The sequence below is a fragment of the Rhinichthys klamathensis genome, unplaced genomic scaffold, assembly GCF_029890125.1.
Source record: "Rhinichthys klamathensis goyatoka isolate OS25496 unplaced genomic scaffold, OSU_Roscu_1.1 h1tg000004l_1, whole genome shotgun sequence".
NCBI classification, from domain to species: Eukaryota; Metazoa; Chordata; class Actinopteri; order Cypriniformes; family Leuciscidae; genus Rhinichthys; species Rhinichthys klamathensis.
In genome coordinates, this window is record NW_026606557.1 from 6520383 (window position 1) to 6546097 (window position 25715).

General features: G+C 38.4%; 6 protein-coding genes across 6 annotated transcripts; 4 read left to right on the forward strand and 2 right to left on the reverse strand.

Annotated features, from left to right (window-relative positions):
• Nucleotides 1-736: 736 nt before the first annotated feature.
• si:ch211-5k11.8 (Hemoglobin subunit alpha-like) lies at nt 737-1585 on the forward strand. The gene is made up of 3 exons (XM_056253180.1): nt 737-891; nt 1072-1279; nt 1358-1585. The coding sequence occupies exons 1-3, from the start codon at nt 797-799 to the stop codon at nt 1484-1486; spliced, it is 432 nt and encodes a 143-aa protein (XP_056109155.1). The 5' UTR covers nt 737-796; the 3' UTR covers nt 1487-1585.
• Nucleotides 1586-11917: 10332 nt separating this feature from the next.
• LOC130086915 (hemoglobin subunit beta-like) lies at nt 11918-12655 on the forward strand. The gene is made up of 3 exons (XM_056253148.1): nt 11918-12085; nt 12181-12403; nt 12511-12655. The coding sequence occupies exons 1-3, from the start codon at nt 11994-11996 to the stop codon at nt 12637-12639; spliced, it is 444 nt and encodes a 147-aa protein (XP_056109123.1). The 5' UTR covers nt 11918-11993; the 3' UTR covers nt 12640-12655.
• A 2064-nt stretch (nt 12656-14719) lies between these two features.
• On the reverse strand, nt 14720-15448 carry LOC130086992 (hemoglobin subunit alpha-1-like). Its single transcript, XM_056253198.1, has 3 exons — nt 15291-15448; nt 14987-15194; nt 14720-14899 (listed from the first exon to the last, which is right to left on the reverse strand). Exons 1-3 carry the CDS (start codon nt 15383-15385, stop codon nt 14771-14773), a joined length of 432 nt encoding a protein of 143 aa, XP_056109173.1. The 5' UTR covers nt 15386-15448; the 3' UTR covers nt 14720-14770.
• Nucleotides 15449-16758: 1310 nt separating this feature from the next.
• On the forward strand, nt 16759-17545 carry LOC130086921 (hemoglobin subunit beta). Its single transcript, XM_056253161.1, has 3 exons — nt 16759-16907; nt 17000-17222; nt 17330-17545. Exons 1-3 carry the CDS (start codon nt 16816-16818, stop codon nt 17456-17458), a joined length of 444 nt encoding a protein of 147 aa, XP_056109136.1. The 5' UTR covers nt 16759-16815; the 3' UTR covers nt 17459-17545.
• A 2981-nt stretch (nt 17546-20526) lies between these two features.
• On the reverse strand, nt 20527-21239 carry LOC130087001 (hemoglobin subunit alpha-1-like). Its single transcript, XM_056253207.1, has 3 exons — nt 21082-21239; nt 20775-20982; nt 20527-20687 (listed from the first exon to the last, which is right to left on the reverse strand). Exons 1-3 carry the CDS (start codon nt 21174-21176, stop codon nt 20559-20561), a joined length of 432 nt encoding a protein of 143 aa, XP_056109182.1. The 5' UTR covers nt 21177-21239; the 3' UTR covers nt 20527-20558.
• A 1944-nt stretch (nt 21240-23183) lies between these two features.
• Nucleotides 23184-23894, forward strand: LOC130086929 (hemoglobin subunit beta). The gene is made up of 3 exons (XM_056253173.1): nt 23184-23329; nt 23425-23647; nt 23751-23894. Exons 1-3 carry the CDS (start codon nt 23238-23240, stop codon nt 23877-23879), a joined length of 444 nt encoding a protein of 147 aa, XP_056109148.1. The 5' UTR covers nt 23184-23237; the 3' UTR covers nt 23880-23894.
• Nucleotides 23895-25715: the final 1821 nt, after the last annotated feature.

The window sequence follows — 25715 nt, forward strand, 5'->3', positions numbered from 1 at the left end:
TACATAAACTAAATCCATTCCCTTGTTCCATTAATATTTATACAAAATGTTTTAAGCTCTAGATCTAGTTTTCTCATTTCAAATTCTTAATCCATAATATGAATAATATGTGAGCATTATTCAATTCAATTAGATGAGAGTTTTACTATAGCCTACAATTGAAATTCGTAAATCTTAAAAAAAGGCTTGATTTTTTTTTTGAGTGTAGGGAACAGCACCTTTCCAAATTGGTATTTTGATTACAATATATAAAAAGATTAATGTAGTTATTTTGCAAGCATATTTAGTTGATGATTTTGAAATTAACTTTATGATTTAGAATGAATTTGATTAGAAATGAAACCATTTCTCAACGTTAGGAGAAAAATCCACAAATTGGGTATTTTGGGTTCAGTTCATTTTAACAACGTGTTAATTATGATTCATAAGTTTAAACATGAAAATTAATATTTATTTATGATCTATTGAAAAAATAATGAAAAATCAATTTCATATTTGTCATTGAATTGTCATTTAATTTACACACATCTTTGTAAAAATGCGTAGGCCTATAGAACTTTAAGTGCATAAAGAATGAAAGAAAGAAAATCGTTATCTTCATTAAACAAGAAGCACAAAATTGGCATGTTTTTGATTGGACACCACAGGTTAGAGATCAGCAGAAAAGCGTTGAAGAGGTGTGGTTTGGATCGATTGCATGGGTGTGCCCGTCTTTAGTTTTATATAAAAAGTGGAACAAAATCCCATTTTCGCCAGCACCGTTTTTTCTGAAGACGATCTAACTTGAGAAAAAAAGATGAGTCTCTCTGATAAGGACAAGGCTACGGTGAAGGGCATCTGGGGTAAGATCAGCCCTAAGGCCGATGAGATCGGCGCTGAAGCCCTGGCCAGGTACGTAATACTGACCTATTGTCTTTCTATTTAAATTAAGATTATTAACGCATTTTTATAGAAACTTGTTAAATAACTTTGCTAAACTACATGAAACGTTAGTATTTTTATCTCTATACATTTAATTAGCATAATGTTTAGATTACCCAAAATGATTATTGTTATTATGTTCTTCTTCAGAATGCTGACCGTCTACCCTCAGACCAAGACCTACTTCTCTCACTGGGCTGACCTGAGCCCCGGCTCTGCTCCAGTGAGGAAGCACGGCAAGGTTATCATGGGTGCCGTCGGCGAAGCCGTTACAAAAATAGACGACCTTGTGGGAGGTCTGGCCGCCCTGAGCGAACTTCATGCTTTCAAGCTGCGTATCGACCCGGCCAACTTCAAGGTAGGCTACACCAAAACAATAGCACTACAAGTCTACTCAACATTGACATGTAGTAATAGCTCTTTGTTCCTTTTCTAGATCCTCGCACACAACCTCATAGTGGTCATCGCCATGCTCTTCCCTGGAGAATTCACCCCAGATGTTCACGTGTCAGTTGACAAGTTTTTTCAGAACTTGGCCCTGGCTCTTGCTGAGAAGTACCGCTAAACTTCCAGTGGGCATCCATGGGCAAGACTGTGCGGCACCCCTAACCAACTTATGCATGATGTCTGAATAACATTTCTCAATAAACGGCACAGAACTGAATGAGTCAAGTCTTGTTTTTATCCATTTACCTGTATTTGATCATGTCGATCGTGTATCCCCGAAGGGTAAAAGCTCAATTTGGCATCAATCAATCAATCAATCAATCAATCAATTGATGATGATGATAAAATGTTGTTGTTTTTTTCTATCTGGGGGTTAAAGCAGGGTTAACTTCGGTTACAAAAACGCGGCCGGGATAAGTTCATTCAACTCAGATGAGAAAATGTTCATGGTTGACATTCTCAACTGAGCAAGAGAATCCAGAACTTGTAGGTTGAAATTACAGAGATATTCTAATAAAGATGAAGAACATGTGCGAATCACAATAGTACTTCACTATAATAATATTAGGCTATTGAGTTTTGTTCAGATATAATGTATCAAATACTTTTTACTCAAAAATGCATAGGCTATACTATATATAATTTCATCATGACACTTTTCCTCAGTGATTAAAAAATATTATTTTTCTTTGTAATGTGACTAACAGTACATCATACAACTTTCTTTTTATTTAAACAGCCAATGAAATGTATTTTAGTGTAAGTCAGCTTTTATTTTACGAATAGTTTATCAAAACATAAATATGTCATTCTAAACCTGCACGACTTTTCACTTCAGTGCATCACAAAAGTTGTTCTGAAGAATGTTCATGTCATTATCACTATATTCAAATGTCATCTGCTGCTAATTTTAGCTGAAAGTATCGACTGTTTCCTGATACTTTCATTGGTTTCAGTAGAACATAACTAAGGTGTCCGAGAGTTTTCCATAGACAGAACAATGAGAAATAGTCATTTTCCAGATCTGTCTCCTAATAAAAATGTATGGTCCATCATGAAAAGGAGAATCAGACAACGATAACTGATGGGAAATCGAGGCTTTCTGAAGCATTTGAGGCTTTCATCAAATTGTGCCGAAAAAAGGTTCATTACTCGAGGCTTTTAACACATTGTGCATTAGTGACATCTGGTTGTATTAAAGTATGTGATCATAATTATATAGGCTAATTGCAATTGAAAAATATATTTTAGGTGTTTTTTGTTTTAAGAAAATATAAATAATGTTATATGGAAGTGTAGTGTTAAATAATTTAAATAATGCCTCCTCGATGATCATTTCCCTTTTTATGCATCAGATAAGGTGACGATTCTCTCGAAGCTCCATTTTTCTTCAAACCAACAGCTGTCCTGACCTTCCGATACTGGGGTGCGTTTCCCGAAAGCATCGTTAGCCAACTATGTTCCGTCGTTATCAGGGGTGCGTTTCCGAAAGCATTGTTAGCCAACTATGGTCGCAAGTTCCGCCGTTATCAGCATAGTTCAACGAGCCGGTGTTTCCCGAAACCATCGAACATTCGCAAATAGCATCGCAAAGTTGTGTGGTTGGAAAGACAGCTCTCGAGCTGTGGTTAAGCAGAGAGAGTTTCTAGATTTAATGATATGTGGACTTAATAAATCTGTATCTTGAGCAAAATAAGCAAGCTGACATTTAGTACAACCTGTGTCTTTTATTTAGAATACATACAAATGTGTTGTACATATTTGAGTTTGTCAAGATATTTAAAGCACCGTTTTTGAAGACTGCGCATGTGCGAACATGCTCGACTAAGAACGAGCCTATTATTGAATCTGGAAATAATTAGAAATGTTCCTCAGATGCAATGACTGTAATTTATATCAAAATATCTAGCATTAATTCGATCTCAAACAGTTTCATTAAAATAGGTTATTAGGCTACTCCACCATGACATGTGCGTGATGTCATAAACCAACGTGGTTAAACGACCACTGTGCGACAATATGGTTTCGGGAAACAGTCGTGACTTGATTTCTTCAAGGATGCATCGTACTATGGTATTGAAGCATCGAGTTACGTCGTTGAAGGGAACGCACCCCAGATTGGGCAACAATTCCACTTGTAAAACTGTAACAATTAGCCTCCTCTATTCCCAAACGATTCCCAAACGAAAAGTGTAATTAAAAGACTATAGGTGATGTGACACAGTGGTAAATCTCTGTCCCAACTTTTTTGGAGTGTGTTGCAGCCATCAAAATAAAAAAAAGCGTATATTTACAAAATGCAATTAAGTTGGTCAGTGAAAACATTGGAAATCAATCACCAATTAATTTGCAGTTAAATAAAGGTTTAAGAGAATTAACAAATAACAGATTCTTGATTTTATTGCGTTTTACAAAATGTCCCAACTGTGGATTTGGGGTTGTACTTTGGGATTTTTTTCTGAAATACTTTAATTTGTTGCAGACACACTAATTTGTAGCAGACAAATATGGGAATATTATGCATTTGTTTGAGACACATAGCCCACAAAGTTACTAATGTTTCAACACTACATGATTTCCACAACTTTGAGTTTTTCTCTAATCAAATTCTAACACAACAAAGGCGACAACAATTAAGACTTTTCTCTACGAAACGGCCAAATACGTGTTTTCAAATGAAATATGCCCACATTGGGGATCGTGAGATATTTTATTTTCTGCTTTATCAAGATTTATCTCAGAATTCAGACGGTGAACACTCATTTCTCTCTACGAACGTATATTACAAACACTTTTTTTGAACCTGCAGATAAAATATGTATCAGGGCCCGGTTTCCCGATAACGCTCACTCTTAGCGCGCTCAGGAATCGATTTTCCACTTCACGCGAGGGTGCATTACGAAAGACAACACTTCTATGCAAATGAAACATTCCTCAAATTATTCCAGTGAAATTTATTTTAACATAGTTTAAGTTATCAGTAAAATACAGACTATTAATTAAATTATCAAATTGTCAGAAATATGCCCAGATCATGTCGTTCTTCGCTCACATATGGCAAGCCATTTATCTTATAATGTTCCCAGCGTTAGGCTACTTTTTTTTCTTTTTTTTACTAATCGAATTCGAGAGCTCTACAATTCAAATCTTACTAGCAATAAAACTGAATTAGAGAGCTCTTTAATAATAATAATTGTTAGTATTAAGAGCTGAATTAGAGAGCTCTTTCATAGTTCACCCTTCACCGAGTTTGATTGACAGGCGATCTGACTAATCTGCATTCGCCGAATCCACCATTTTGTCCGGGCTATACAGGAAGTAACGTTACTATGAGCAGACATTGATAGCATAAATAGTAGACAAATCAAAGGAAAAAATAAACAGGTGTGCGAGCTGTAACAAATTGCAAACAAGTCTGCCCTTTCAAACAAGTCTGCATTGACTTGCTAACCCTAATTGTAACGTTTTCGTCTTCATTGGGGGTGATAAGAGAACCTGTCTCGATGTAAGCGGAGCTGCGAGTGTCTCCAAATTATTCCTGCGCAGGGGATTGTAGGATTTACCAACCCTTTCTGGCCAGTTCAGTGCTTAAATCACATTGTTATATACTATATTGCCAAAAGTATTGGGACAACCCTCCAAATCATTGAATTCAGGTGTTCCAATCACTTCCATGGCCATAGTTGTATACAATCAAGTACCTAGGCATGCAGACTGCTTCTTCAAACATTTGTGAAAGAATGGATCGCTCTCAGGATCTCTGGGAATTCAAGCGTGGTACCCTTATAGGTTGCCACCTGTGCAATAAGTCCATTCGTAAAATGTCCTCACTTCTAAATATTCCAAGGTCAACTGTTAGTGGTATTATAACAAAGTGGAAGCAATTGGGAACAACAGCAACTCAGCCACGAAGTGGTATGCCACGTAAAATCACAGAGTGGAGTCAGCGCAGGCTGAGGCGCACAGTGCGCAGAAGTTGCCAACTTTCTGCTGAGTCAATAGCTACAAACCTCCAAACTTCGTGTGGCCTTCAGATTAGCTCAGGAACAGTGCGTAGAGAGCTTCATGGAATGGGTTTCCATGGCGAGTTGCTGCATCCAAGCCTTACATCACCAAGTGTAAAGCAAAGCGTCAGATGCAGTGGTGTAAAGCACGCCGCCACTGGACTCTAGGGCAGTGGAGACATGTTCTCTGGAGTGACGAATCACGCTTCTCTGTCTGGCAATCCGATGGACGAGTCTGGGTTTGACGGTTGCCAGGAGAACGGTACTTGCCTGACTGCATTGTGCCAAGTGTAAAGTTTGATGGGGGGGGGGGATTATGGTTTGGGGTTGTTTTTCAGGGGTTGGGCTTGGCTCCTTAGTTCCAGTGAAAAAATTCTTTATGCTTCAGCATACCAAGACATTTTGGACAATTTCATGCTCCCAACTTTGTGGTAACAGTTTGGGGATGGCCCCTTCCTGTTCCAACATGACTGCACACCAGTGCACAAAGCAAGGTCTGTAAAGACATGGATGAGCGAGTTTGGTGTGGAGGAGCTTGACTGGTCTGCACAGAGTCCTGATCTCAACCCGATAGAACACCTTTGGGATGAATTCGAGCGGAGACTGGGAGACAGGACTTCTCGTCCAACATCAGTGCCTGACCTCACAAATGCGCTTCTAGAAGAATGGTCAAAAATTCCCATAAACATACTCCTAAACCTTAGGACCCTTCCCAGAAGAGCTGAAACTGTTATAGCTGCAAAGGGTGGGTCAACTCCATACTAAACCCTGCGGATTAAGAATGGGATGTGATTAAAGTTCATGTGAGGGAGACATCCCAAAATTTTTGTCAATATATTGTACACTCACCTAAAGGATTATTAGGAACACCTGTTCAATTTCTCATTAATGCAATTATCTAATCAACCAATCACATGGCAGTTGCTTCAATGCATTTAGGGGTGTGGTCCTGGTCAAGAAAATCTCCTGAACTCCAAACTGAATGTCAGAATGGGAAAGAAAGGTGATTTAAGCAATTTTGAGCGTGGCATGGTTGTTGGTGCCAGACGCAGGGGCGGACTGGGACCAAAAAGTGGCCCTGGACTTTCTGGCCCACAGCAGCCCACTACATCCCAAATCATAACACATTGGCCCATTAATGTGCAGAATATTTTTTAACACCACTTATAGCATAAAAATAACAATACAAAAATAAATGCTATTTAAACATTTATTTTAAGTAACACAACATATATTAGGTCATATTTGTAAAATCAAAGGGAAACAAACAGAAGAACATTAAGACACAACATTATTAATATAAAAATCAAGACAGCATATCAGCTAGTCAGGGGGAGCAAGAGCCATCAGAGCCTGTTGAACTGCTACTCTTCGCGCCAAATGTATAATCTGTTAATTTGAAGCATTTCACAGCATCTACCTCTAATGCTTTTTTAACCGTCGGCTGAAATTGGGCTTTTTTTTTCGGCCGATTCGACATGTCGGTGAAAGAGGGAACTCTTATTGGCTGTTCAGCTTAGTGAACGAGTCAGTGCACTGCACGAGAATAATAGCAAAACAGCGAGCAAATAAGTCAAAACAGCACAGATAGAAGGCTGTTCTAATGTTACGTCATATTACCTGAGTGTTCCTTGGCGAATATTTAAATATTAACATGAGAGGAGTAGAATAAAGAAAGTGTTTAGCAGGATTGATATTTAGAACTGTATGCACGTAGCCTGACTTCGTCATACTCATATTCTAGTCAGAATGTGAGTCTGAAGGTGTGTTCGACATCGGCTGTGGCTGGATGTAACCGATCGGCGAGAGTAGCCGCGTGCAGGCGGTGGAGGAGCTGCAAATGGAGACCTGAAGTCGGACACTTTCTGGTTCCCCTAGTGACAGCTCACGTGGTGTTTGTATACTTTACCACAGCTGAAGTGAAATAAATTCAATATTTGCCAAATGCACAGATGTTTCAGACACATTTTCATTCATTACTTTATGTACTGCTTCATACTGCATCTGTTTGAACAAGAATAAAGTTCAAAATAGCCACTATCAATGAAGTGCAGTCGACGTTTTTAATCACTTTTATTTTGATAAACATAACACAATATAGCTAACATCACGACTACATGAAAAGAGTGTTTACTGTTATAAAAAACTGATTTGTGAGCTTTAGTGGAACTAAAGGTGTGAGAATAAACACGAAACGCACGTGATCGTTGTCATGCGGTGAATCCGGCCAATCGTGGAACAGCTTTGTCGTCATCAGAGCTTGTGCAGCCCCGAGCAGCCGCTCTTCAGAATATGCGCTGGCTGAGTTCTCCGGCTGCTCTCGAATCGCTCTCGCGGTATTTTGATGGCATACGTCACAGTCACGTGGCGTCGGCGCTGTATCAAGTCCATAGACAGTAAAAGAAATGGACAGAGCGATCTCATTGGAACTCAGTTGAGACAGTTGAAGCCCACTTTTAGCGATTTTTGAGAACTTCCGTTCCTGACGCGCAGACTCAGACCGACTCAAACTAAGCTTGATGACGTGAGCAACCTGTCTGACAGACGTGAATCTTCTAGTAGCTGTGCGTGAAAATTGCCAACGTTAATCTTGCAGAGACGGGGAACTTGAGCAAAGAGTCCTTTATCGTGAGTGAGCAGGAGTAAGTATTCCGTTGCTTTTATGGACTCATTATCTATGGGCTTCTCTCTTGACGGGACGTCCCCCCGATTGGCTGCGAGCTTCTCCTCCTGTCTGTACGGTAATTTCTGTACAGCGCGACAGAGAGTCGAGTGGTTATGACGCAATCGTTAGCCTATTTTTACTAAAACTGTTTCTACGGGGCCATAATGTAACATAGAAGGTAATGGAGCCATTTATACATTGTCGTGTTTCTTTAGAAATAAATAATGGACAAATGGAGTCTTTGAACGCCTCAGATGTAAAGTTATTCGCTGTCAAAGTGACGCCAAAATGAATGGTAGTCAATGGAAATGCTAACGCAAGTGAAGTTCTGCTACAAGATGGCGGCACCCGGCCGGCTTCAACTTCCGGTCGATGGATTACCCCCTTGATCAAGTCGGACAACATTTCTAACCGGCATGCACTGCTTCAAGTCAGCCGCCGATCGGTCTGCGCAGAGCTGCATGAAGTCGAACAAGCCTTGATACTGCTTCATAGGGCTTTGATTATGAGGCGTGTCTTAACCGAACCAGGAAAAAAAAAAACTCTGCACTCAATTGGATAGACCTACAACCAATGAGAGCAACGCAGTAAGTCAACTACTTTGCATAGCACAGTTGTCAACTACAGAACTCAAATGCACGCACGCTGGACGAAGTTAAATAACGAGTGTTGCTTCTTTTACTTGGCCCTCTATGAGTGCGACCAAAGGAGAAACCACAACGACCACAGGGTTTTCATTGCGTCCCATCTTCTTAGTTACCATCGGAACCAGCTGATAAATTAAACTTTTGCCGAATCCCATAGGAAGGACGGCAAACACATCTTGACGATCGACAAATGCCTTGATTGCAGTTCTATGTTCGTCTTTTAAAATGAATGCGCTGTCGATTTCTTTTACAACGGACGCGATAGCGGAATCTCTACATCTCAGTTCTCCAGCGGCAGTGATCTCTGAGGGAAACCAGTTCAACCCAAGTGCTCTTTGATAACGTGAGGATTACGTCCCTGCAGATCATCTGTCCATCATCGTATAAAGCCCGCCCTGGCAATTTGATTGGCCCGACGATTTCTGAACCGATCATAATTACTCCTCAATGGAGCGAGTCCAGACCGAACTTCCCGATCAAAAAATGTTGTGGGCGGGGTTCGGGCTGGCATCCAGGCTAGTATGCACGCACTGCTTTGTTTACGGTGTGTATCTGCAGCCGCCAGCGTCGGTTTCTCTTTTTGAATGACGAAAATAGACGAATTTATCTGCAGAAATAGACAGTTATCTCATTTACATGCAGGCGCAGAATGCGCATTCTAGCTAACAGTCGGCTGTAGTTCTCTCGGTGTGTTCAAGTGCAGCTTTTTTCCCGCGACACAGGCGACGCGGCGATGCGAGGCGACAACACAGTCGGCTTTCATCTGCGCTAGTTCATCGGCGTTGGCTTGGTGTGTTTCCAGGACGTGAAAGAGGGCGTGTTTCAAGATACGCAATGGAGTAGACCAAACTTAACAGGGAGGGAGGGCAATACACTCACATGCATGCACACGAAACACACTCCTTGTCGGCCGCGCCCGCGCGATCAATTACCTCATCCATTTGCGTAGAAAAGAAATGTAATATTATGATTTCCGTCATATTCATTTTTTTTTATATGTGTGTACCGGGCCGGCCCACCGGTCTGAGTATTTCACAATCTGCTCAGTTACTGGGATTTTCACGCACAACCATTTCTAGGGTTTACAAAGAATGGTGTGAAAAGGGAAAAACATCCAGTATGCGGCAGTCCTGTGGGCGAAAATGCCTTGTTGATGCTAGAGGTCAGAGGAGAATTGTTGATTCAAGCTGATAGAAGAGCAACTTTGACTGAAATAACCACTCGTTACAACCGAGGTGTGCAGCAAAGCATTTGTGAACACGCACAACCTTGAGGCGGATGGGCTACAACAGCAGAAGACCCCAACGGGTACCACTCATCTCCACTACAAATAGGAAAAAGAGGCTACAATTTGCAAGAGCTCACCAAAATTGGTCAGTTGAAGACTGGAAAAATGTTGCCTGGTCTGATGAGTCTCGATTTCTGTTGAGACATTCAGATGGTAGAGTCAGAATTTGGCATAAACAGAATGAGAACATGGATCCATCATGCCTTGTTACCACTGTGCAGGCTGGTGGTGGTGGTGTAATGGTGTGGGGGATGTTTTCTTGGCACACTTTAGGCCCCTTAGTGCCAATTGGGCATGGTTTAAATGCCACGGCCTACCTGAGCATTGTTTCTAACCATGTCCATCCCTTTATGGCCACCATGTACCCATCCTCTGATGGCTACTTCCAGCAGGATAATGCACCATGTCACAAAGCTCGAATCATTTCAAATTGGTTTCTTGAACATGACAATGAGTTCCCTGTACTAAAATGGCCTACACAGTCACCATATCTCAACCCAATAGAGCATCATTGGGATGTGGTGGAACGGGAGCTTCGTGCCCTGGATGTGCATCCCACAAATCTCCATCAACTGCAAGATGCTATCCTATCAAAATGGGCCAACATTTCTAAAGAATGCTTTCAGCACCATGTTGAATCAATGCCACGTAGAATTAAGGCAGTTCTGAAGGCGAAACGGGGTCAAACACAGTATTAGCATGGTGTTCCTAATAATCCTTTAGGTGAGTGTATATTACTTTATTCTATCAAGATTTCAAAAGCCAATTGTGGCCGGACTGTGGCTTGGTAAACAAATAAGTAACATAGGCCTATTCATTTGAGACCGCATGTAAAGCCTTTGGGCATTAGGCAATTATGTTCTCGAAAGGAATCAGTGGATGTACTGCACATAGTGGACTGAATAGCAAAGATTTCAAATATGAATAGTATTATATAGCACATGCCTACTTGTAATAATATAAAAAGTAACATGTACAAAGGTTATGAATATATAGTAATTCAAATTATGGGGTATATTGGAAAAAAATGGAATTGATAGAGAGAGAGGGGGAGAGAGAGAGAGAGAGAGAGAGAGAGAGAGAGAGAGAGAGAGAGAGAGAGAGAGAGAGAGAGAGAGAGAGAGAGAGAGAGAGAGAGAGAGAGAGAGAGAGAGAGAGAGAGAGAGAGAGAGAGAGAGAGATTGGCGTCCCCTGCTGGTTAAAGTTATGAACAAGTTCTGTTTAATTTGTATTTATTATTAGCAAAATGAATAGATGTGAACAGCAGAGGTCACTAAAAGACTTCGTTCTGTGATGCAAGACATGTCTATAGGCTTGTACAATATGACGTTACTTGCGAGCCTGTGCGAGGATATGAGAATATGATATAGCAAAAGTTCCCTATGTTCATATTTAATATAGCCTATACTGAATAACTTTTTTACGAACTTTGCAAATAATATTCAATGTAAATGAAGGAGATAGTCTCTTTTAATTTCAGTATTGATTTTTTGATAAACAGTTATTCAAATTATTTTTTTATTTAGGAAACTGTAATGTCAAATACGTCTCTAGGCTATATGCTGTTCGATTTTGTAATTATTCTGTAGTTTGCAACTCTCATGGGAGTTGCATTTATAAAATTACAAAAATATTAATTTATATGCATGTATTATTTATTTCTATCATATACAATCTATGACATCCGATAACAATAATATTTCTTTAAAAAACATTGACATATTAAAATGTTAGGCTACAAACATGGTGCAGTAGTCCCATATGGCCTATTGTTGTTTCTATTTTTTTCCCCGGCAAAATATTGTTTAGTCTTTGTAGATATTAGAAAAGAAAGTAGGCTATGATATGCATCTCTTGGATGGATGGACGTGGTTGAACCAACCCACAAACTTATCACCCAATAGCCTGCCAAGGGGTGTGGTCAAGAAACACATTTAAAAGTACATCTCTGGAACTCTCTCTTCACAGGATTCTTCAGCTTCTGTTAAAGGCGTTTAGTCTGAACATCTAAAGTCGGAAACATGGTTGAGTGGACAGACTTTGAGAGGGCCACCATCCAGGACATCTTCTCCAAGATTAACTACGACGTCGTTGGTCCCCAATCCCTGGCAAGGTATTGAGTCTTAGCAATACTTTAACTTTAAGGCAGGCGACTAGTTTTTGAAACTGTGCACTGATAAAATGATTTGTTCTCATTGTGTTTCGTAGATGTCTTATCGTGTACCCCTGGACCCAGCGGTACTTCGGCAATTTTGGAAACCTCTACAACGCCGCTGCCATCATGGGAAACCCCATGGTTGCTGCTCACGGTAAAACTGTGCTCGGTGGCCTGGACAGGGCTGTGAAGAACATGGACGACATTAAAGGCACCTATGCTGAACTAAGTGTGCTGCACTCCGAGAAGCTCCACGTAGATCCTGACAACTTCAGGGTAAGTTGACGCTCAAATAACGTTCATTAATAGGCTAAGTCTTGTTCTGACTTCAATATTCACGCATCTCGTCTGTGTATATATCACTGCTCTCTGTCCCCCCACAGCTTTTGGCTGACTGCTTAACCATCGTTGTTGCTGCACAACTGGGTGCTGGATTCACACCTGCAGTCCAGGCCGCTTTTCAGAAATTCATCGCCGTCGTGGTCTCCGCCCTTGGAAGACAGTATCACTAAACCTGCTTGTGCACAGAGGATCATCTGATGTTTATAATATGTTCTTCTGAGTTTAAGCAAATAAATATTTCAATATTCAATATTCAGTGCATTGTGTGTTCTTTCATATTCCCATGAATTCACTCTTTGTGTCTTTGGGATTGCTTCTGCTGCAGACAACCTTTGATTTGAAAATAAAACAAAAACTGTCTCTAACAGATCATCTTATATTAAATAGGCTGCAAGTTCGTGCATAACCTAATACGAACACCTCTCTAATAATACTGTTGAAATAACCGGTAACACTTTATTTTGATAGTCCACTTTAGACATTCTTTTAACTATAACTTTGCAACTACATGTCAACTAACTGTCATTAGACAATTAGTATGTCTGCCTAATATCTAACACTTTATTTTGATGCTCCACCAACAGATTTTCTACTGACTATAAGTAACTTGGCAACTACAATTAGCTACTTGTTCTACTAACCCGTCCCTAACCATAACACAGTCTACTGGCAGTCTACTAATACTATTATTAACACAAATACAAATATCAGCCTTTCAATGTTCATTGAAAAATCATTATAATATTAGATGTTTTAATCGTCTACGCCACAAACATAACCAAATACAATTTGCTCGTTGTTGCAGAGTTCACTGATGATGTTATTTTGTTCAAATAGAATAATTCGAATTATAATAATAATTTGATTTCAGGAAAGGTCCGTTATTTTAATAATGAGGTCTTTGATGGTAAAAGTGCTGGTTCATAACCTAAAGGCCATAATAATAATAATAATAATAATAATAATAGAAGAAATTTTAATGTATTTTGATGGAAATTAAATAATGGAATGCACCAAATGAAAAGTTTCGATGGGGTTTAACCCTATTATTAATATTAGATTTACATATTGCACGTTGAAAAATACCCCATTTGTTAAATATAAAAATGGTTCACAATTGACGCAAAACAGAGCAGATTTGTTTCATGGGTTTGAAATCATAATCACGAATTTAGTTTGCCTTCATCCTCTTTTTAAATTAGTTTATTTAAAACTAATTTTATAGCCCATCTGTCTTGTAAATGGTGTAAAAAGTTCCGAGAACTTGTTTATCAATTAAATTTAATCAATCTAATTTACTCCATTAAAAGTCACCCAGACAGCAACATAGTGTCGGTCCAGATCCGGCCCACATCTGGACCGTGTGGAATCCACGTGTACCAGATGTGGGCCGGATCTGGGACGACATGTTGCTGTCTAGGAAGTAGCCTATCTCAAAAAAATAATACTGGAAATTAAAATTATCATTTGGACTTAAAGTTGACTAGTTTATTTGTTCTTGAAGTATATTAAAAGAAAAGATTTGAGTAAGCTATTGTTATATGTGCATAATTTCACCAACAGCTGATTTTATTTTGATATTCAAATTTTGAATACTATTAAATACTAATCGTTCGGTCGTGACCATCATTTCATTTATGGTTATAAGTTATAATTAAAATAAACTGCATGAGACGTCCATATATGTGACTATATTTTACAATGATATTGATTTCATTGTATTGTTAATAATACAAGTTTAACGACAAGAGCTCAGACCGACAGGCAAAATATTTTTTAATAAGAGGATAGATTCATGTTATAATGATCAATGTTAGGCTATGTTAAAATACACAAACTATGCTTAAGGCTGAGAAATTATGAAGCAATGTCTGGTCTTATGTTAAGGTTTTAAAGTTTAAAGTTGTTTAAATGTATTTGCTCGTTTATTTTTGTGGTTAGTTGTTTGATTGTATTTTAAATGCCAGATTTGTAGCCAAAACTGTTCATAATGAGTATGAGAGATAAAACAACATCACTTTCATGTTCATGATGACAGTCTTATAGAATGTATTAAACAGTTATAAACAATATTTGTATTCTGATATTATAGTTCGTCTCTCTTCATTCGTAGGCCTAGTTGTCTTCTAGTTATGACAACAAAAGCGATGTTTTAAAACATAATTTACTGACAAGCAGATACAGGTTAATGACTTAAAAATATGGAGCAAAGGCGTTTAGTTAAAGTTTTTCATACTTTATTGCATCATAAGACAGAATGTTTATACAGGCATCCGTCTGGTATTGAACAACCACGCGTGCTCATCTGTACTTCTCGGCCAGAGCCAGAGACAAAGCAGAGAGGAACTTGTCCATAGCAACATGGGCCTCAGGAGTGAATTCGGTGGGGAACAGAATGGCCAGAACCACGAGTATGTTGTGGGACAGAATCTATGGGAAAACACAGACAGCGAATTCAGGTAACCGCGACTACGAGAGTATGACAAAATTAATACAAACTTTCATGGTTATATATACCTTGAAATTGGCGGGATCAACTCGCAGCCGGAAAGCATGAAGCTCGCTGAGGTTCAGAAGTCCAGAAGTAAGATCATCGATTTTGCTGACAGCCTCACCAACGCCACCCATCACAGTCTTCCCGTGCTTCTTCACTGGAGCAGAGCCGGGGCTCAGGTCTTTCCAGTGAGAGAAATAGGTTTTGGTCTGTGGGTAGACCGCCAGCATCCTATAGGCAGACACGTTGAATTGAATTCCAGATACACGCCAAGAGAAAACATTATATGACTATCAGCATATTACAAAACACCATAATAAACCTTACCTAGAAAGAGCATCATGTCCGATCTCGTCAGCTTTTCCTGAGACCTTAGCCCAAAGGGCTGTGACGGCAGCTTTGTCTTTGGCAGTGAGACTCATCGTGGAAGGATGACTTTAGTTTGCAGAAAACTTCTGTAGACTTCTGACAAGAGGACTGGCTGTTTTATACTGACATCAGGAAGAAACACCCAAGACCCTCCTCACACCCCCATAGATGACTTATCAAGCTTATCAACTTTTGAATGCCCCACTTTATTTCACAATATACTTTGTAAAGCTGTATTTTTTTAATTAGCAATTAATTGAATTGAAGTTAATTTAATAATATACCATCAATACTAATTACTAATTACATCATAATTAATTACATATAGCTGCAAGCCGCCATGACGTGCCCAAGCACTGGCGCCACCAATACACCCGGTGGTTTAAGACTTTAAAAAATCAAGAGTGTAAAATAGATACGCGCACTAAAACACACATTCTTATTTGGACATAACACAAATCAGGAGTTTGGTGTGTTGAATAAAACCAATAATTCAGACATAATTCAGAAAAACACACACAGCAGGGATTAGAGGACTGAAGAAAATAGGCCTAGGATTTATACAAACCGTGGCACAATCCAAAACATATTTCGAGGAATAACCTTTCACAGGTAAGACTGACTTGTTTCTGGTTGTATTATACATTTGGTTATAACATTATGTTGGCAGCTAGTTGACCACCACAGTCAGACTATTAATAGCTAGCGATAATGATAGAAAGGTGAGACTATATAAGTTTGCATGATTCTTATGAAGTCTCAGCTTATATAATGTTATTTTTATTCCATTTATATTGGTCTTTGTCCAGTGGCAAGCAGGACAACACAGACCGCAAGGAAGGCTGAAGAGAGTCTGTCATTGGACTGTTCTCTGAATTTCCAAAAGAGTGTACCTCCTGTATTTTAATTAGGGCTATAGTATATTATTGTAATGCTCACTATTTTAGTTACTATTTTTATTGACTATGTTATTCTACAGTTAAAACTATACTATTTGCTGTTATTATTAGTTGTTACAATACTTCTATAGCCTACTATAAACAAACATGTCAGCGGAAATGAAGAGGCAGAGATGTACAAAAATATTCGTTCAAAGCCTATGCATTTATATCTATATGCAATCGATAGCCTATCCTCCGATTACAATAATCGTTCTTTAAAAAAATGTTGACTTATTAAATTAAGTTTTGAACAGAATCCAGTGTAATTTGGCCTATTGTTGTTTCAGGGGTTTTTTCCGCCAAACTATTGCTAAAATTAACTGTTTAAGTTCAGTCTTTGTAGAAATTAGAAAAGAAAGTAGGCTATGATATGCATCTCTTGGATGGACGTGGTTGAACCAACCCACAAACTTATCACCCAATAGCCTGCTAAGGGGTGTGGTGAAGAAACACATTTAAAAGTACATCTCTGGAACTCTCTCTTCACAGGATTCTTCAGCTTCTGTTAAAGGCGTTTAGTCTGAACATCTAAAGTCAGAAACATGGTTGAGTGGACAGACTTTGAGAGGGCCACCATCCAGGACATCTTCTCCAAGATTAACTACGACGTTGTTGGTCCCCAAGCCCTGGCAAGGTATTGAGTCTTAGCAATACTTTAACTTTAAGGCAGGCGACTTTTTGAAACTGTCCACTGATAAAACGATTTCTTCTCATTGTGTTTCGTAGATGTCTTATCGTGTACCCCTGGACCCAGCGGTACTTCGGCAATTTTGGAAACCTCTACAACGCCGCTGCCATCATGGGAAACCCCATGGTTGCTGCTCACGGTAAAACTGTGCTCGGTGGCCTGGACAGGGCTGTGAAGAACATGGACGACATTAAAGGCACCTATGCTGAACTAAGTGTGCTGCACTCCGAGAAGCTCCACGTAGATCCTGACAACTTCAGGGTAAGTTGACGCTCAAATAACGTTCATTAATAGGCTAAGTCTTGTTCTGACTTCAATATTCACGCATCTCGTCTGTGTATATATCACTGCTCTCTGTCCCCCCACAGCTTTTGGCTGACTGCTTAACCATCGTTGTTGCTGCACAACTGGGTGCTGGATTCACACCTGCAGTCCAGGCCGCTTTTCAGAAATTCATCGCCGTCGTGGTCTCCGCCCTTGGAAGACAGTATCACTAGATACTAAACCTGCTTGTGCACAGAGGATCATCTGATGTTTAGATTATGTTCTTTTGAGTTTAAGCAAATAAATATTTCAATATTCAATATTCAGTGCATTGTGTGTTCTTTCATATTCGCATGAATTCACTCTTTGTGTCTTTGGGATTGCTTCTGCTGCAGACAACCTTTGATTTGAAAATAAAACCAAAACTGTCTCTAACAGATCATCTTATATTAAAATAGGCAGCAAGTTTGTGCATAACCTAATATGAAGACCTCTCTAATAATACTGTTGAAATAACCAGTAACACTTTATTTTGATAGTCCACTTTAGACATTCTTTAAATTAAGTAACTTTGCAACTACATGTCAACTAACTGTCATTAGAGAATTAGTATGTCTGCCTAATATCTAACACTTTATTTTGATGCTCCACCAACAGATTTTCTACTGACTATAAGTAACTTGGCAACTACAATTAGCTACTTGTTCTACTAACCCAAACCATAACACCTAACCATAACCTAACAGTCTACTGACAGTCTACTAATACTCTAATGAGAGTAACTTGACATGTAGTTGCAAAGTTACTTATAGTTAGTAGAATGTCTAAAGTGGACTATCGAAATAAAGTGGAACCAAATAACCGTAATAAATGCAGATCAGTCCTATTTCAAGCTCTAATTAAACAAACACACACAAGAAAATGAACCACTTTATGTAGGCCCTACAGGATATAATATACATTTAGTCAAATAATGTCTTCAACATTGCATTGTGCCATCTCAAACTAAAATTCATTTATATTTATACAGGGTGTTGAAATATATTTTCAGAGAGGTAATAGAGTTTGAGAGTTTCACAGTGCATTTAGCCTATAGTTAAGGAGCTCATTAGAAATAGATACAAATATTAACACAAAGACAAATATCATCCTTTCAATGTTCATTGAAAAATCATTATAATATTAGATGTTTTAATCGTCTACGCCACAAACATAACCAAATACAATTTGCTTGTTGTTGCAGAGTTCACTGATGATGTTATTTTGTTCAAATAGAATAATACGAATTATAATAATAATTTGATTTCAGGAAAAAGTCCGTTATTTTAATAATGAGGTTTGTAAGGGGTATACAGTTAAAGACCCAGAACCAGATGAAGAATGAAGACCCGGAGTCAGAATTATAAAAAAAAATAAAGAAAAGTTTTACTGAAGATAGTTTGCAGTTTCATCAACAGAAGTCAGCTTCAAGACTCACACAGGAGTTCGTAGGCCGCCTCCTCTACAGTTACAAAGATCACAGCAGTTATACCATTTCCAAGGTCTAAGCTACGTCATTGCTTACAGGTCGAATGATTCTCATTGGCTAAGAAACAGATAAACACAGTAATTTTCCACACATATACAGATAGACGGAAGAATATCTCCATCGATTATGCAGCTGACACTCAGACCCTGAAGTTAGGCACGTCATGGTCGCAGATTTGGGTTTCTGGGCGCTAGCCTGTCTCGAACAACAATTCATTCAATCTCCAATAATGCCAGTGGTTCCTTAACCTGTAACCAAGAAGACTAACACACACACCGACACACAGCTTTTCCAAGGTTGGATTTGGCCAGGCTCTAACTATAAACAGGAGAGTCCTCTCAAAACATCAAGATAATGCATTCTTTCTCTCAACTTTAGTCTAACTGGAAAGTAAGGCTTTAACAAAGAAATGGTCCCTTAAACTATTGGCTTCAATGACCCCTATATGTTTTAACACGTTGAAGACCTTTCTCAAACACAAAAAAAGTCCCTATTTCATCTCTGGAAGCCGGGCTAAATAAGCAAGCACTGTTACTGCATTCAGATATCAAATACAGACCTTAAAGAATACATGAAAAGAACATTTCAGTAATCACACTGGTAACTTCTATAACAAAGTAAAATCTCACAAGTCTAGAGAAGTCATTCAACTCATTTAATATTTAGAAGGAAAAATATTGATTAATACCTTGATTATAATTACTCATCATTACATATAAGCAGCAGTGGATTCCAATCCACCCCCTTCAGGTTTATGATGGTAAAAGTGCTGATTCATAACCAAAGGCAATAATAATAATAATAAGAATAATAGAAGACATTTGAATGTATTTTAATGGAAATTAAATAATAGAATGCACCAAATGAACAGTTTCGATGGGGTTTAACCCTATTATTAATATTAGATTTACATATTGCACGTTGAAAAATACCTTTAAATGTTGTTTCCGAGCGAGAGACGCCCCATTTGTTAATATAAAAATGGTTCACAATTGACGCAAAACAGAGATTTGTTTCATGGGTTTGAAATCATATTAATCACGAATTTAGTTTTCAGCCTTCATCCTCTTTTTAAATTAGTTTAAAAGTCCATCTGTCTTGTAAATTGTGTAAAAAGTACCGAGAAATTGTTTATCAATTACATTTAATCAATCTAATTTACTCCATTAAAAGTCACCCAGACAGCAACATAGCGTCGGTCCAGATCCGGCCCACATCTGGACCGTGCGGTGTATGTACCAGATGTGGGCCGGATCTGGGACGACATCTTGCTGTCTAGGAAGTAGCCTCAGTCAAAATATTTTTTTAATAAGAGGATTTATGTTGTAATGATCAGTGTTAGGCTATGTTAAAATACACAAACTATGCTGAAGGCTGAGAAATTATGAAGCAATGTCTGGTCTCATGTTAAGGTTTTAAAGTTTAAAGTTGTTTATTTGCTCGTTTATTTTTGTGGTTGGTTGTTTTATTGTATTTTAAATGCCAGATTTGTAGCCAAAACTGTTCATAATGAGTATGAGAGATAAAACAACATCACTTTCATTTTCATGATGGCAGTATTAAACAGTTATAAACAATATTGGTGTTCTGATATTATATTTCGTCTCTCCTCATTCGTTAATTGTCTTCTAGTTATGACAACAAAAGCGATGTTTTAAAACATAATTTACTGACAAGCAGATACAGGTTAATGACTTAAAAATATGCAGCAAAGACGTTTAGGTAAAGTTTTTCATACTTTATTGCATCATAAGACAGAATGTTTAAATACAGGGATCCGTCTGGTCTTGAACAACCACGCGTGCTCATCTGTACTTCTCGGCCAGAGCCAGAGACAAAGCAGAGAGGAACTTGTCCATAGCAACATGGGCCTCAGGAGTGAATTCGGTGGGGAACAGAATGGCCAGAACCACGAGTATGTTGTGGGACAGAATCTATGGGAAAACACAGACAGCGAATTCAGGTTACCGCGACTACGAGAGTATGACAAAATTAATACAAACTTTCATGGTTATATATACCTTGAAATTGGCGGGATCAACTCGCAGCTGGAAAGCATGAAGCTCGCTGAGGTTCAGAAGTCCAGAAGTAAGATCATCGATTTTGCTGACAGCCTCACCAACGCCACCCATCACAGTCTTCCCGTGCTTCTTCACTGGAGCAGAGCCGGGGCTCAGGTCTTTCCAGTGAGAGAAATAGGTTTTGGTCTGTGGGTAGACCGCCAGCATCCTATAGGCAGACACGTTGAATTGAATTCCAGATACACGCCAAGAGAAAACATTAAGCTATGACTATTAGCATATTACAAAACACCATAATAAACCTTACCTAGAAAGAGCATCATGTCCGATCTCGTCAGCTTTTCCTGAGACCTTAGCCCAAAGGGCTGTGACGGCAGCTTTGTCTTTGGCAGTGAGACTCATCGTGGAAGGATGACTTTAGTTTGCAGAAAACTTCTGTAGACTTCTGACAAGAGGACTGGCTGTTTTATACTGGCATCAGGAAGAAACACCCAAGACCCTCCTCAACACCCCCAAAGATGACTTATCAAGCTTTGGAAGACTTATCAACTTTTGAATGCCCCACTTTAAGCTGTATTTTTTATTCATTTTTATTCAATTACCTAGCAATTCATCCAATTGAAGGAAATTTAATAATCACCATCAAGCACTGGCGCCACCAACACCAGGTCAAGAAAAAAACAAGAGTGTAAGATAGACATGCACGCACACTACACATTATTATGTGGACATATTACAGATCAGGAGTTTGATGTGTTTATAAAACCAATAATTCAGACACAATTCAGAAAAGCAGGGATTAGAAGACCGAAGAATATAGCTTATGCCTTGCAGCCTTGGGTTTTATTTATATTTCGGGGAATTACCCTTCACAGGTAAGACTGAATCGTTCAGCTAAAACAATAATTCAGACACAATTCAGAAAAACCCACAAGGCAGGGATTTGGAGGACTGAAGAATGTAGCCAACCCGATCACATTAAATGCGTCTCTATAGCACGCAGTGTGTTTATCGTGCAATTTATACGCGAAAATGAGTTTTTACGTGTAAAGGATACGCATGGGTTGGTTAGGGTAGGTTTAGTAGTGGTGTGGGGTGCGTGTGTATTATACGTTTGGGTAGAATTAGTGGTGTGGGGTGCGTGTGTATTACACGCAAATGAACTGCGTATCAAATGCACGCGAAAACTGCGTATCATATGCACGTAAAAACTCATTTTCGCGTATAAATTGCACGATAATACACAATGCGTGCTATAGAGACGCATTTACGTGAGAACAGGCTGATGTAGCCTATGCTTTGCAGCCTTGGGTTTATACAAACCGTGGCACAATCCAAAACATATTTCGGGGAATTACCTTTCACAGGTAAGACTGAATAGTCGTTTCTGGTTGTTGGTCATAACATCATGTTGGCAGCTTGACTACCACAGTCAGACTATTAATAGCTAGCGATAATGCTAGTTAGAAAGCTGATACTTTAAAAGAAATAGAGCTTATGATTCTTATGAAGTCTCAGCTTATAATGTTAGAATCTAAACTAAATCGCAAGTGAGTCTTCCGTGCAGTGCAGTGAGCACGTGACTTTGACAGGACAGGTCAGGCTGTCAGAATTAGAGACAGAGCTAAACCCAGCCCGATCTGATGTTGGCTAAACCATGTCTTCAGTTACCCAACTCATCTCCAAAGAATATGCGATTTTTTTAGCTTGTCATCAAATCGTGGCCATTTATCTTTGTCTTTATCCAGTGGCAAGCAGGACAACACAAACCTCAAGGAAGGCTGAAGAGAGCCTGTCCGTGGACGTACCTCCTATATATTACTTAGGCCTAGTAGCCTATGATATTGTAATAATCACTACTTTATTTACTATTTGTATTGATATGTTATTCTACAGTTAGGCGACATAAATGTAGGCTATAGCCTGTGAAAGAATAAATTCTGAACAGAATGTTATATGAAAAGAGGGTATGTTTTCTCAGATCTCTGCCTCTTCGTTTTCCTCTGACGTGTTTATTAGACAAATTATTTGCTTCTTCTCTCATAGAGACGCCTCATTTGCCGCTTTTTGCCTGTCGTCAACGAGTCCGCCAAATCGGACCGGACAAAACTGTGCATACCCGATTACAATAATTGTACTTTAAAAACTGATGACATTTATATTAATTTTTGAACAGAATCCAGTCTCGTTTGGCCTTTTGTTGTTTCAGTTTATTTCTCGGCAAACTACTGTTAGAATTAACTGTTTAAGTTTAGTATTTGTAGATATTAGAAAAGAAAATAGGCTATGATATGCATCTCTTGGATGGACGTGGTTGAACCAACCCACAAACTTATCACCCAATAGCCTGCCAAGGGGTGTGGTGAAGAAACACATTTAAAAGTACATCTCTGGAACTCTCTCTTCACAGGATTCTTCAGCTTCTGTTAAAGGCGTTTAGTCTGAACATCTAAAGTCAGAAACATGGTTGAGTGGACAGACTTTGAGAGGGCCACCATCCAGGACATCTTCTCCAAGATTAACTACGACGTCGTTGGTCCCCAAGCCCTGGCAAGGTATTGAGTCTTAGCAATACTTTAACTTTAAGGCAGGCGACTAATTTTTGAAACTGTGCACTGATAAAATGATTTCTTCTCATTGTGTTTCGTAGATGTCTCATCGTGTACCCCTGGACCCAGCGGTACTTCGGCAATTTTGGAAACCTCTACAACGCCGCTGCCATCATGGGAAACCCCATGGTTGCTGCTCACGGTAAAACTGTGCTCGGTGGCCTGGACAGGGCTGTGAAGAACATGGACGACATTAAAGGCACCTATGCTGAACTAAGTGTGCTGCACTCCGAGAAGCTCCACGTAGATCCTGACAACTTCAGGGTAAGTTGACGCTCAAATAACGTTCACTAATAGGCTAAGTCTTGTTCTGACTTCAATATTCACGCATCTCGTCTGTGTATCACTGCTCTCTGTCCCCCCACAGCTTTTGGCTGACTGCTTAACCATCGTTGTTGCTGCACAACTGGGTGCTGGATTCACACCTGCCGTCCAGGCCGCTTTTCAGAAATTCATCGCCGTCGTGGTCTCCGCCCTTGGAAGACAGTATCACTAAACCTGCTTGTGCACAGAGGATCATCTGATGTTTAGAATATGTTCTTCTGAGTTGAAGAAAATAAATATTTCAGAATGCAATATTCAGTGCATTGTGTGTTCTTTTATATTCGCATGAATTCACTCTTTGTGTCTTTGAGATTGCTTCTGCTGCAGACAACCTTAGATTAGAAAATAAAACAAACCTTGGTAACAACTGTTTCTAACAGATCATCTCTTATATTAAAATAGGCAGCAAGTTCGTGCATAACCTAATCCGAACACCTCTCATAATAATACTTGAAATAACTTTAATAAATGCAGATTAGGTCTAGGCTGTATTTCAAGTTCTATTTAAACAAACAGACGAAATAAAACGAACCATTTAATGCACAGGATGTAATACACATTCTGTAAAAGAATAATGTCCTCAACATTGCATTGTGCCATCTCAAACTAAAATTAATTTATAATTATATACAGAATGTTGAAATATATTTTCAGAGATATAATAGAGTTTGAGTGTTTACAGTTAATTTAGCCTTTAGCCTAAATAGTCCAAGGAGCTTATTAAAAATAGATACAAATATTAACACAAATTCATGAAGACAAGTATCAGCTTTTCAATGTTTATAGCCTATACACGTTGCCGTATTTGATGTTTTAATCGTCTATGCTAAACATAACCAAATAGGCCTACAATTTACTCATCGTTGATGTTATTTTCATCAAATAGAATAATTAGAAATAAAATTATAATTTGATTTAAGGAAAAGTCCTTCATCCAATTTTTACGTTGAAAGTCCACCCGTCTCGTGTAAAAGTAGGCCTACCGAGAAATTGTTTTTACGTTTATCAATTAGTTTTGGTCAATATCATTTCTTTAATTAAATGTCAAAGTATCACAAACAAATAATACTAATTTAATGTTGTACTTAAAGTTGGCTAGTTTATTTGTTCTTAAAGTATTCAAAAGAAAAAAGGAATTAAAATATAAAAAAATATATATATTTGTATTATTTATTATTCTACTTTGTTCAGACTTAATTCTCTCAATGTTGAATATGTATAGATTCAGGACACACCATTAAACTGAAGCCTATGAAACTATTTACAGAAATATTCAAATATAACATAAATGTGTGAGAGATTTTAGTAAGCTATTGTTATATGCGCATATTAATTTCAGCAAAGGCTGATTTTGTTTGATACTAGAACACTATTGTAAATACTAATCGTTCGACCGTGTTCACATTACAATTCAAATTGAACAGGTTTCAATGATGGATATGTTTTAATTCAAATAAACTGTTCATCTGTGACTATATTTTACACTGAAATTGATTTAATCGTTTATTTTTAATAAAAGTTTAATGCCACGAGCTCAGAACGACATCGGGCAAAATTATATAGTCATTTAGCCTATATATGTATTTATATATTTATTTTAAATAAGAGGATATATTTATGTTATAATGACCGGTGAAATACGCTGAAAATAAAATTGTAACAATTATGCAACCCCCCAAAATTATAGACCGATGTTACTCAATAAGAGAAATTGTTTTGCAATGCTTGGTAATTTGAAGGTTTTAAAGTTTAAAGTTGTTTACCTTTATTTGCTTAAGTTTATTTGTTTTATGTTTTATTTTATTTTAAACTTTTCAGTAAAACGGTTTACAATGGGTATCATGCTAAAACAGCATTATACTTTCATGTTCATGATGGCAGTCTTATAGAATGTATTAAACAGTTATAAACAATATTGGTGTTCTGATGTGAGACTGCGCCATATCTCGTCTCTCTCCGTTCGCTAATTGTCTTCATTTCATGACAACAAAGTGGTGTTTTAAAACAT